The following is a 13,206-nucleotide window of genomic DNA, read 5'->3' on the forward strand; positions in this document are numbered from 1 at the left end:
ATGGGGCGTTGGACGCCCAAGGCGTTAGATGCTGGCCTAGGCCTAACATTTTTTTTTTTTTTATTAATTAACAAAACCATAGGGTAGGAGGGGTACAACTCCACACAATTCCCACCACCCAATCTCCATATCCCACCCCCTCCCCCGATAGCTTTCCCATTCTCTATCCCTCTGGGAGCATGGACCCAGGGTCATTGAGGGTTGCAGAAGGTAGAAGGTCTGGCTTCTGTAATTGCTTCCTCGCTGAACATGGGCGTTGACTGGTCAGTCCATACTCCCAGTCTGCCTCTCTTTTTCCCTAGTAGGATGGGTCTCTGGGGAAGCTGAGCTCCAGGACACATTGGTGGTGTCTTCAATCCAGGGAAGTCTGGCCGGCATCCTGATGACACCTGGAACCTGGTGACTAAAAAGAGAGTTAACATACAAAGCCAAACAAATTGTTGAGCAATCATGGACCCAAAGCTTGGAAAAGTGGAGAGGAAGTATTAGGGAGGTACTCACTGCAAACTCTAGTATACTTCTGCTTTCTTACTTTGGTGCCATACTCCAAACTCAGTCAATTTCTGCTTTGCGTTTCTACTTCTTTTTTTTTTTTTTTTACATGCATAACATTCCCCAGATTCCCATTTAGCAATACAACCCCCACTATTTCATTCATCATTTTTCATGGACCTGTATTCTCCCCACCCAAACACCCACACCAGAGTCTTTTACTTTGGTGTAATACTCCAATTCCATTTCAGGTTCGACTTGTGTTTTCTTTTCTAATCTTGTTTTTCAACTTCGGCCTGAGAGTGAGATCATCCCATATTCATCCTTCTGTTTCTGACTTATTTCACTCAACATGATTTTTTCAAGGTCCATCCAAGATGGGCTGAAAACGGTGAAGTCACCATTTTTTACAGCTGAGTAGTATTCCATTGTGTGTATATATACCACAACTTGCTCAGCCACTCATCTGTTGTTGGACACCTGGGTTACTTCCAGGTTTTGGCTATTACAAATTGTGCTGCCAAGAACATATGTGTACACAGATCTTTTTGGATGGATGTGTTGGGTTCCTTAGGATATATCCCCAGGAGGGGAATTGCAGGGTCATAGGGTAGGTCCATTTCTAGCCTTCTGAGAGTTCTCCAGACTGTTCTCCACAGAGGTTGGACCAATTGACATTCCCACCAGCAGTGCAGGAGGGTTCCTTTGACCCCACACCCTCTCCAGCATTTGCTGCTGTTACCTTTTCTGATGTATGACATTCTCACAGGAGTGAAGTGATATCTCATTGTTGTCTTGATTTGCATTTCTCTGACAGTCAGAGACTTGGAGCATTTTTTCATGTGTTTCTCGGCCTTTTGGAACTCTTCTATGGTGAATATTCTGTCCAAGTCCTCCCCCCATTTTTGGATGGGGTTATTTGTTGTCTTGTTGTTGAGTCTGGCAAGCTCTTTATATATATTGGTTATTCAACTCTTATCTGATGTATGGCATGTAAAGATCTTCTCCCATTCTGTGAGGGGTCTCTTGGTTTGAGAAGTGGTTTCTTTTGCTGTGAAGAAGCTTTTTAATTTGATGTAATCCCATAGGTTTATACTTGCCTTAGTCTTCCTTGTAATTGGATTCGTTTCGTTGAAAATGTCTTTAAAATTTATGCGGAAAAAAGTTCTGCCAATATTTTCCTCTAAGTATCTGATAGTTTCTGGTCTAACATCCAAGTCCTTGATCCACTTGGAATTTACTTTTGTATTTGGTGAAATACAGTGATTCAGTTTCATTTTTCTGCATGTTTCAACACCATTTGTTGAAGAGACTCTGCTTTCCCTATGTAATAGTCTGGGCCCCTTTGTCAAAGATTAGATGTCCATACGTGTGGGGCCTCATTTCTGGGCTCTCAATTCTATTCCACCGGTCAGTGTGTCTGTTCATGTTCCAGTACCAAGCAGTTTTGATGACAATGGCCCTATAATACAGTTTGAGATCTGGGAGTGTGATGCCTCCGGTTCTGTTCTTTTTTCTCAAGATTGTTTTGGCAATTCTAGGTCTTTTCTGGTTCCAGATAAACATTTGTAGCATTTGTTCTATTCTCCTAAAAAATGTGCTTGGGATCTTGATGGGGATAGCATTCAATTTGTAGATGGCTCTGGGTAATATATTCATTTTGATGGTGTTAATTTTTCCAACCCATGAACATGGAATATCTTTCCACTTCTTTGTGTCTTTTTCAATTTCTTTGAGTAGTGACTCATAATTTTCAGTATACAAGTCTTTCACTTCTTTGGCTAGGTTTACTCCTAGATATTTTATTGTTTTTGTTGCTATAGAAAAAGGAACTGATTTCTGGATTTCAATTTCTTCTAACTTAGTGTTTGCATAGAGGAATGCCACTGACTTTTGAATGTTAATTTTATAGCCTGACACCTTACTGTATTGCCTGATGATTTCCAAAAGCTTCTTGCTGGAGTCCTTAGGTTTTTCCATGTATACTATCATGTCATCTGCAAATAAGGAGAGTTTGACTTCTTCTCTTCCAATCTGTATGCCTTTAATTCCTTGCTCCTGCCTGATTGCTATGGCAAGAACTTCCAACACTATGTTGAATAGTAATGGTGATAGTGGGCATCCCTGTCTAGTACCTGATCTGAGTGGAAATGCTTCCAGTTTTTCACCATTGAGTATGTTGTTGGCTGTAGGTTTGCTATATATAGACTCCACTATCTTCAGGAATTTTCCATCTATTCCCATTTTTTGTAGTGTTTTGATCATAAAGGGATGTTGTATTTTGTCAAAGGCTTTCTCTGCATCTATTGATATGACCATGTGGTTTTTGGTCTTGCTTTTGTTGATGTGGTGGATCACATTGATTGATTTATGTATATTAAACCAACCTTGCATGCCTGGGATAAACCCCACTTGGTCATGATGAACAATCTTTTTGATATACTGCTGTATCCAGTTGGCTAGAATTTTGTTCAATATTTTTGCATCTATGTTCATCAGAGATATTGGTCTGTAGTTTTCTTTTTTGGTTGTGTCCCAGTCTGCTTTGGTATCAGGGTGATGTTGGCTTCATAGAAGCTGGCAGGGAGTATTCCAGTGTCTTCAATCTTCTGGAAGACTTTTAAAAGTAGAGGTATTAGTTCTTCTTTGAAGGTTTTGTAGAATTCATTTGTAAAACCATCTGGTCCAGGACTTTTATTTTTGGGAAGATTTTTGATAACTGTTTCAATTTCATTAGCGGTGATGGGCCTGTTCATGTTATGCACTTCCTCTTTACTTAGTTTTGGAAGTTGGTAGGTATCTAGGAAATCATTCATTTCTTCCAGGTTCTCTAGCTTGGTGGCATATAGTTGTTCATAGAAGCCTCGCATGATATGTTGAATTTCTGCAGTGTCTGTTGTGATTTCTCCTCTTTCATTTACTATGCAATTTATTTGGGTCTTCTCCCTTTTTTGTTTTGTGAGTCTGGCTAAAGGTTTGTCGATTTTGTTTACTCTTTCGAAGAACCAACATTTACTTTCATTGATCTTTTGTATGGTTTTCCTATTCTCAATGTTATTTATTTCTGCCCTAACTTTAGTGACTTCTGTCCTTCTGGTTGCTTTAGGATTCCTTTGTTGTTCTTCTTCTAGGTCTTTAAGATGTGCAATCAGGCTGTTTATTTGTGCCTTTGCTTGTTTCCTAATGTGTGCTTGTATAGCTATGAACTTCCCTCTTAGGACTGCTTTAGCTGTGTCCCAAATATTTTGATAGCTTGTGTCTTCATTTTCATTGAACTCTCGAAACATTTTGATTTCTTCCTTGATTTCCTCTTTGACCCAGAAGTTGTTAAGAAGTGTACTGTTGAGCTTCCACATTTTGGGACTGTTACTAATCTTTTGTTGATTGTTAAGTGTTAGTTTAATTCCACTGTGGTCTGAGAAGATGCTTGGGATGATTTCAGTGCTCTTGAATAGGCTGATGCTGTCTCTGTGGCCTAACATATGGTCTATCCTTGAGAATGATCCATGTGGATTTGAGTAAATTGTGTATTCCAGTTTCTTGGGATGAATGACTCTGAAAATGTCCAATAGTTCTAGTTTATCTATGTCTTCATTTAGCTCCCTTATGTCTTTACTGATTTTCTTCCTGGATGATCTGTCAAGTTGAGAGAGTGGGGTGTTGAAGTCCCCTACTATGATTGTGTTACTGTTAATATATTGCTGTAGCTCTTTCAGTAGAAGTTTGATGTATTTAGATGGCTTCTCATTGGGTGCATAGATATTAATAATTGTTAAGTCCTCTTGATTGACTGATCCTCTGAGAATTAAGTAGTGTCCATTCCTATCTTTTTTAATCTTATCTATTTTAAAGTCTATCATGTCAGATATGAGAATAGCTGTTCCTGCCCTTTTTTGTGAGCCATTGGCTTGTATGATAGTTTTCCATCCTTTCACTTTAAGTCTGTGTTTGTCTTGTTGAGTTAGGTGAGTTTCCTGTAGACAACATATTGTTGGGTTGTGTTTTCTGATCCATCTTCCTACTCTGTGTCTCTTAATAGGTGAATTCAGGCCATTGACATTTATTGATATCAAAGACTGAAGATATTTTAACGCCATTCTTGTAGAGTTTTAGAGTGTTTTGATATATGTCCTATTTGTGGTGGTCTGGTTGTTTATAGGAGACCTTTCAGAACTTCTTTCAGGGCAGGCTTGGTGATGGTTGCTTCCTTCAACTGTTGCTTGTCTGAGAAGGTTTTGATGCTTCCATCTAGTCTGAATGACAGTCTAGCAGGATATAGTATTCTTGGCTGAAAGCCTTTCTCATTGAGCACTCGATAGATATCTTGCCATTCTCTTCTGGCCTGTAGTGTTTGTATGGAGAAGTCTGCTGCTAATCTTATGGGTTTTCCTTTGTAGGTGACTCTTTGTTTTTCTCTTGCAGCCTTGAGGATCCTTTCTTTATCCTTATTCCTTTCCAATCTAAGTATGACATGTCTTGGTGTCTTTAGGTCTGGGTTAATTCTGTTTGGGACCCTCTGGGCTTCTTGAATCTTTATGTCTTTGGTGTTGTCTAGACTTGAGAAATTTTCAGCTATTATGGCCTGGAGAATGCTTTCTTCCTCTCCTTCTCTTTCTTCCTCTGGTAAGCCAATAATGCGTATATTATTTCTTTTGAAGTCATCCCATAGGACTCTGTTGTTGTTTTCAGCATCTCTTAATCTCTTTTTGAGATCTCTTACTTCTTTTTTAGTTGTCTCTAATTCATTCTCAATCTTGCTAATTCTGTCTTCAGCCTCATAGATTCTATTCTCTCTGCCCTCTACTGCTTTCTGGAGTTCATCTATTTTGTTGCCCTGCTCTGATACTGTTTTAGCTTGTTCAGCTAGTTGCCTTCTTAGCTCAGCGATTTCAGCTTTCAGCTCTCTTATAACCATGAGATAATTAGAATTTTCTTTCATATTCTCATTTGTTGTTCTTGCATTTCTGATTACAATTTTTTCAAATTCTTTACTCACTCCTGTTATTATTTCCTTAGCTAATGTTTGGATGTTGAACTTGTGATTTACTCGGTGATTTACTCGGTGATTTAAATGGTGATTTACTCGGTTCCTGTGGTCATTGTAGTCCTGTCTTGTTTCGGTCCGGGTGGTCTCCTTTGGTATTCCTAGTTGATCCGGGAGAGGAGAGGAGAGGAGAGGAGAGAAAGTGATCTGCTGCTCGTAGCTCCGCCTCTGGAAGTCGAATCTCCTATATATATATTTTTAAAGTATTTTCTTTTTTTTTTTTTAGTATTTATTTTATTTATTCCCTTTTGTTGCCCTGTTGTTTTATTGTTGTAGTTATTATTGTTGTTGTCGTTGTTGGATAGGACAGAGAGAAATGGAGAGAGGAGGGGAAGACAGAGAGGAGGAGAGAAAGATAGACACCTGCAGACCTGCGTCACAGCATGTGAAGCGACTCCCCTGCAGGTGGGGAGCCGGGGTTCGAACCGGGATCCTTATGCCGGTCCTTGTGCTTTGCGCCACCTGCGCTTAACCCGCTGCACTACAGCCCGACTCCTGAGAATAAATATTTTTTTAAAAGGAAAAAAAAATCAACACAAAGATAAACCTTGCCATTGACAAAAAGTACTTCAATTAGTAAATACAATATTGGGAGTCGGGTAGCAAAACAGTGGGTGAAGCACACATGGTGCAAAGTGCAAGGACCGGTGTAAGGATCCCGGTTCAAGCTCCCAGCACCCCATCTGCAGGGGAGTTGCCTCACAAGCAGTGAAGTATACTAACTATTTAGTATTTGACAACTTTTTGTGTTTTTTTTTTTAACTACAAGAGCCTTTATATAATTTAAATTTATTATTGTAATTTTGTCATTATAAACAATTTTAGTCAAATGTATTGATAATGTGTATGAATTTTGGTCATTTATGCATAATAATGACCTGCATTCTCTTCATAAACTTTCATTTTTTTCATTACACTATCATTAAGTAAATTCTCACTGTTTTCCAGTAATACAGTGGAAATTCCTGAGGCCGAAGAACAAAATCAAAATGGTAGGAAACCTCAAGAATGTGAAGTATACAACAAAGTATTCCCTTATTCCAGTCAGCTTAAAAAACAGAAAAGAATTCCCATTGGAAAGAAACCATATCAACGTAAGCAATGTAGTAAAACGTTCAGTCAACCCGGTGATCTTCGGAGACATAAAAGAACTCAGAGTGGAGGGAAACTCTATGAGTGTAAACAATGTAGGAAAACATTCAGTTTTTCCAGTAAACTTCAGACACATGAAAGAACGCACAGTGGAGAGAAGCCCTATGAATGTAAACAGTGTAGGAAAACATTCAGTCAATCTGGTTCTCTTCGGAAACATGAAAGAATGCACAGTGGAGAGAAGCCCTATGAGTGTAAACAGTGTAGGAAAACATTCAGTCAATCTGGTTCTCTTCGAAAACATGAAAGAATGCACAGTGGAGAGAAACCCTATGCATGTAAACACTGTAGGAAAACATTCAGTCAATCCAGTTATCTTAAAACACATGAAAGAACACACAGTGGAGAGAAGCCCTATGAATGTAAACAGTGTAGTAAAACATTCAGTGATAGCGGTACTCTTCGGAAACATGAAAGAATGCACAGTGGAGAGAAACCCTATGAATGTAAACAGTGTAGGAAAACATTCAGTTGTTCCAGTCATCTTCGGACACATGAAAGAACTCACAGTGGAGAGAAACCTTATGAATGTAAACAGTGTAGGAAAACATTCAGTCAGTCCAGTAATCTTCAGACTCATGAAAGAACGCACAGTGGAGAGAAGCCTTATAAATGTAAACTGTGTAGTAAAACATTCAGTCAATCCAGTCATCTTCGGACACATGAAAAAATTCACAGTGGAGAGAAACCTTATGAATGTCAACAATGTGGGAAAACATTCAGTAATAGCCGTGCTCTTTGGATTCACGAAAGAATGCACAGTGGAGAGAAGCCCTATGAATGTAGACAGTGTAGGAAAACATTCAGTCAATCTGGTAATCTTCGGACACATGAAAGAACTCACAGTGGAGAGAAACCCTATGAATGTAAACAGTGTGGGAAAACATTCAGTTGTTCCAGTTCTCTTCGGACACATGAAAGAACTCACAGTGGAGAGAAACCCTATGAATGTAAACAGTGTGGGAAAACATTCAGTTGTTCCAGTTCTCTTCGGACACATGAAAGAACTCACAGTGGAGAGAAACCCTATGAATGTAAACAGTGTGGGAAAACATTCAGTTGTTCCAGTTCTCTTCGGATACATGAAAGAACGCACAGTGGAGAGAAGCCCTATGAATGTAAACAGTGTAGTAAAACATTCAGTGATGGCGGTACTCTTCGGAAACATGAAAGAACGCACAGTGGAGAGAGGCCCTATGAATGTAAACAGTGTAGGAAAACATTCAGTTGTTCCAGTAGTCTTCGGACACATGAAAAAATTCACAGTGGAGAAAAACCCTATAAATGTAAACAATGTATGAAAACATTCAGACGGTCCAGTCATCTTCTGAGACATGAAAGAATTCACAGTTAAGAGAACCTGCTTCATCACCTGTGATGCCCCTGCATTTGGGGAGTTGGGGACTCAAACTGGGATCCTTATGCTGGTCCTGCGCTTTGCGCCACATGCGCTTTAACCCGCTGTGCTACAGCCCGACTCCTAAGATCATATTTTCTTAATAAACCAGTGAACCCAAACCTATGTGCTTGTAAGGAATATAAATATTTCAATATTTTCATCTTTAATTTTATTTTTAAATATTTCTAAATATGTATTCATGTAGAATGATAGGAAGAGATACAGAGAAAATCAGACTTCACTCTGGTACATGTCTGTGCTGGGGATTTAACTTGGGACTTCCTGCTTGAGAGTCTAAAGCTATATTACTGCACCACCTCCTGGACTACCTTCATCTTCAATTCTAATACATAGAAAAGCCCATTTGATACTGAAAGTCTATTAATGTGAAAAGATTAAATATTTAAATAGAGTGACATTTTTTATACATAGGAATGCACTAGCATTACAAACCAGACCTTGGGGCTGGGTGGTGGTGCACCTGGTTGAGTACATGTTACAGTGTGCAAGGATCTAGGTTCAAGCCCCTGATCCTCACCTGCTAGAGGATAGTTTCGTGAGTGGTGAAGTAGGGCTGTAAGGTGTCTCTCCCTCTATGTCCACCTTCCTCTCCATTTCTGGCTATCTCTATCAAATAAAGTTAATAAAAAATAAACAAGATTATCCATGTAGATAAGATGGAAATAATTGACTACTAAACAACTTGTACGTGAGAGAAAACCAGTGAAGATAAATCAGACCTTCCACCTTCTGCACCCCATAAGATCCTGGGTCCTACTCCCAGAGGAATAAAGATAGGAGAGCTATCAAGGGATGGGATTGGATATGGGAGTTCTGGTGGTGGAAATTGTGTGGAATTGTACCCCTCTTATCCTATCTTCTCTCGTATGCTTCTCTCGTATATTTTTGCTGTCATCAGGTGTTTTAGCTTCCAAGATTGGGACTGATGACCTTTTTTAACTTGGAAGCGTAGAGTTCTCATCTTTAAGAATGTATTTATTTATGAGAAACATAGAAGAGAGTGAAAGAACCAGACTTCACACTAGTACATGTGCTGTGGGGATTGAACTCAGGACCTCATGCTTGAGAGTTCTATGCTTTATCCACTGTTCCACCTCCCGGACCACTGGAACAACATTTTATTTCTTTTTAGCATATGTTTATGTTGAGATGATCTCATGAATGTTTTAAAATGCGGTACAAAGATGTGAATTTGCAAACTATACATTGATATTCTGTTTCTCAGGCTGGTCTAACACCATTTTTACTTGCTATACATAACAACAATCAGGAAATGATAGAATTTTTAATAAGCATGTGAGAAATTTACATGTATATGATTACATGCCAGCACCAATAAGGTGAATCCTGTGGACGAGAGGCTTGTCTAATTCCCCTGGAAGCACAGAGGGTGGTGAGTGCACTACTCTGCCTAATACAGTGAAGATTTATGAGGGAGAAGCTGCTTGGTTCCTTTAGACACAGGGAGCTGTAGGCCACACTCACCTACCTGAACACATGGAAACCTGGGGAGAGAGAGTGTCTCATAATTTTCACTATACAAGTCTCTCACTTCTTTGGTTAGGTTTATTCCTAGATCTTTTGTTGTTTTTGTTACTACAGTAAAAAGAGTTGATCTGGACGAAAGAAGTTCCTTTGCCATGTCTACTGCGAGAATGAAGACCATTCTCAGCAACCAGACTTGTTGACATTCCAGAGAATGTCAACGTCTCTCTGAAGGGTCTCACGGTCACCTTGAAGGGCCCCAGTGGCTCCCTGTGGAGGGACTTCAACCACATCTATGTAGAGCTCAGTCTCCTCAGAAAGAAAAAGAAGCAGCTCCGATTTGACAAATGGTGGGGAAATAGTAAGGAACTGGCTAGTGTTCGCACTATCTGCAGCCATATACAGAGCATGATCAAGGGAGAGAACACTGACTCAAGGATGTGGCCTTAGAATTGTCTCAGGAGTGAATCAGGTGGTAGCACAGTGGGTTAAGCACACGTAGCACAAAGCACAAGGAACAGCTTAAGGATTCCTGTTTCAGACCTCAGCTCCCCACCTGCAGGGTAGTCACTTCACAAGTTGTGAAGCAGATCTCAAGGTGTCTTATCTTTTTTCTCCCTCTCTCTGTCTTCCCCTCTTCTCTCCATTTCTCTTTGTGTTATCCAACAATGATGGCATTAGCAATAATAATAATAACTACAACAATAAACAAGGACAACAAATGGGAAAATAAGTACTAAACAAAGAAAAAATAATAATTGTCTTAGGAAGAGTGATAGTATCTGGACCTGGCAAGACAGATTTTGCACCCATGAGATGTTACAAAACTATGGGGACCTGCTCTTAGGTGAGGAGATTTTAAAAGGAATACTACTATATATATGACCAGCTTTATACATAGATTTGGAAAATTTTGCAAAACTTAATTCATATTCCACGCTGGGCACAGCAGCTGCACCAAGCACCCGGGGTGCGTGGTCACAGAGCTGCGCCTCATAGGGCCAAGCAGCACGGAAGAGAGCGAGCAGGAGAAAGCTAACTGGGTGAGGAAGCTGATGGAACTGTAGGTTTTTAACAACTGAAGCTTCTTGAGTACTCAAGAGAAAGCTTTGCCAGCCATTTCTGGCTTTAAGGGTTCTCCAGGCACAGCCCCTATAGAAGTTGATAGGACAGCATTGCTGTCACTTAGAAATCTCTGCTTTCGATTGGGTGTGAACATTATCCAATCAGAAGAGTAGTTGTGTGTGGCAAGGGCTTCACCCAATTAAACTCTGAGACAGTGAACATGGACCAATGTGGGTTGTTGGTGGGCGGTGCTCCAAAGTGAAAACCGACACTGCAGGAAGTAAGAGACACTAGCAATGGATCCTGTGATTCTGGGACGCCGCTTTTCTCTACTTTTCTCTGGTTGCTGCTCTCATCTCCTGCTGATTTGGACGTTCGAGAGGCGACTTCAGTAAGTTCAGACTGGACGGGATATTGTGAGTGTGGATCATTGAGGCTGAGATTGGGAGGGTTGGTGCAAAGCACAAGGACCGGCATAAGGATCCCAGTTCAAACCCCGGCTCCCCACCTGCAGGGGAGTCGCTTCACAGGCGGTGAAGCAGGTCTGCAGGTGTCTATCTTTCCCCCTCTCTGTCTTCCCCTCCTCTCTCCATTTCTCTCTGTCCTATCCAACAACAACGACATCAATAATAACTACAACAATAAAACAACAAGGGCAACAAAAGGGAATAAATAAATAAATTAAAAAGAACAAGGGCAACAAAATGGAAAATAAATATGTATTAAAAAATAATATGCTGGGGAGCAGCCGTATGTCTGGGCCTCTCCCTGGTCAATCCACCATCACCACCTTCCACCAGGACTGGATTCCTCTTGAGCTGTCCTGATTCTGTGTGGGGTGTTACACATTGTGCTCTATGGAGAAGGAGGTGGATCGCCATTCTTCTTTTTTTCCTCCTTTTAAACTTTAAACATTTATTTTTATTTATTTATTGGTTAGAGACAGTCAGAAATAGAGAGGGAAGTGGGGTGGGGGGGCTATAGAGGGAGTGAGACAGAAAGGCCCCTGCAGTACTGCTTTAATATCATAAAAGTGAACTATGAGGAGTCGGGCGGTAGCACAGCAGGTTAAATACAGGTGGCACAAAGCGTAAGGACCAGCATAAGGATCCAGGTTTGAACCCCCAGCTCTGTCCTACCCAACAATGATGACATCAATAACAACAACAACAGGGCAACAAAAGGGAAAATAAATATTAAAAAGTAATTTTTAAAAAGTGCACTATGATTTTTCTCCCATATTTCTCTTTGTTCATATGTGTAACTAGAGGTTCTATAGATCGTTTATGCATTTGAAGTTGGAGAACTTTGTGTCATTGATAGGAAAGTGTCAAGAAATCTTTTGGGATCTGCTTCTTTAAACACTGTGGCTGAGGTTCCCAGCACAATGCCTGTAGGAATGGAGCAGGTGATTATCTGCAGCACTAACAAGGATGTTGTTAAGATACTAAGTCATGCGTACCCCCATAGAGTCTTAAAAGTGTTTTTTTTTTCATAGCACAGAGAGAAAGCTAGAGGGGAGGAAAGAAAGATAGACACTTGCAGATCTGCTTCACTGCTTCTATGAAGCGAGTCCTCTACAGGTGGGGAGATGGTGGCTTGAACCAGGATCCTTAAGCTGCTCCTTGGGCTTTGTGCCACCTATGTAACCCATTGTGCTAGAGTAAACATTTACATCTAATACCAAGTCAATTAAAGACAACCCATTGTTTTTTTTTTTTTTTTTTTTTTTTTGTGTGTGTGTGTGTGTGTGTGTGTGTGTATGATTGATTGATTTATAGCCCCTAGGGTTATTGCTGGGGCTTTATTCCATCACTACAAATCCACTTCTCCTGGAGGCCATTTCTACCATTTTGTTACCCTTGTTGTGATTGTTATTGTTATTATTGCTATTGTTGGACAGGCCAAAGAGAAATTGGGAGAAGAGGGGAAGATACAAAGGGGAAGAAAAAGATAGATATCGGTAAATCTGCTTCAGTGCTTATGAATTTCCCTGTACGTGGGGAGTGGGGACTTGATCTGGGATCCTAAAGCCTGTTCTTGCACTATGCAGCATACGCATTTAAAAAGCCATGACAGTCTTTGTGACCTCTGCCCATATCTTAGTCCCAGTATGCATACCTGTGAAACATTTTTGCTCAACTTTTCTTTATGTATGAATGGGAAATCTTTATTTTAATATTTACTTATATTCCCTTTTGTTTCCCTTTTTTTATTATTATTGTTGTTACTAATGTCATTGTTGTTAGGACAAAGAGAAATGGAGAGAGGAGGATCAAACAGAGAGGGGGAGAGAAAGATATACACCTCAGACCTGCTTCACTGCCTGTGAAGCGACTCCCATGCAGGTGAGGAGCCAGGGGCTCTAACCCGGATATTTATGTCATCCTTGCGCTTCTTTCCATGTGGCTTAACCTCTTGCACTACTACCCAACTCCCAAAATGGAAATATTACAACACATCAGAGCCCAGGAGCTTTTGGTGTTAACTAATTCTGGAACTGGTGTGCCAGATATAAAAACTGTTTGCCAGTAATCCCTAGGTGTCC

General features: G+C 40.3%; 2 protein-coding genes across 4 annotated transcripts in view; both read left to right on the forward strand.

Moving 5' to 3' along the window:
* Positions 1–8,206, forward strand: LOC132535671 (zinc finger protein 709-like). Its single transcript, XM_060182444.1, has 2 exons — positions 1–23; positions 6,485–8,206. The coding sequence occupies exons 1-2, from the start codon at positions 1–3 to the stop codon at positions 8,040–8,042; spliced, it is 1,581 nt and encodes a 526-aa protein (XP_060038427.1). The 3' UTR covers positions 8,043–8,206.
* A 2,530-nt stretch (positions 8,207–10,736) lies between these two features.
* Positions 10,737–13,206, forward strand: part of LOC103123871 (zinc finger protein 709-like) — a 236,158-nt gene continuing 233,688 nt past the window's right edge. The window contains exon 1 of one of the 3 annotated variants that reach the window (XM_060182163.1): positions 10,737–11,049. The gene's annotated coding sequence lies outside the window, so the exon portion shown is untranslated. The remainder of the gene's footprint in view (positions 11,050–13,206) is intronic. The other 2 variants (XM_060182157.1, XM_060182159.1) reach the window with 2 other exon arrangements.

This window comes from Erinaceus europaeus, chromosome 23 (genome assembly GCF_950295315.1).
Source record: "Erinaceus europaeus chromosome 23, mEriEur2.1, whole genome shotgun sequence".
NCBI classification, from domain to species: Eukaryota; Metazoa; Chordata; class Mammalia; order Eulipotyphla; family Erinaceidae; genus Erinaceus; species Erinaceus europaeus.

Coding starts and splice junctions, on each gene's coding strand:
- LOC132535671 (XM_060182444.1), top strand. CDS start 1: ATGGGGCGTTGGACGCCCAAGGC. Junction 24..6,484: donor GGGCGTTGGACGCCCAAGGC/GTTAGATGCTGG, acceptor ACTGTTTTCCAG/TAATACAGTGGAAATTCCTG.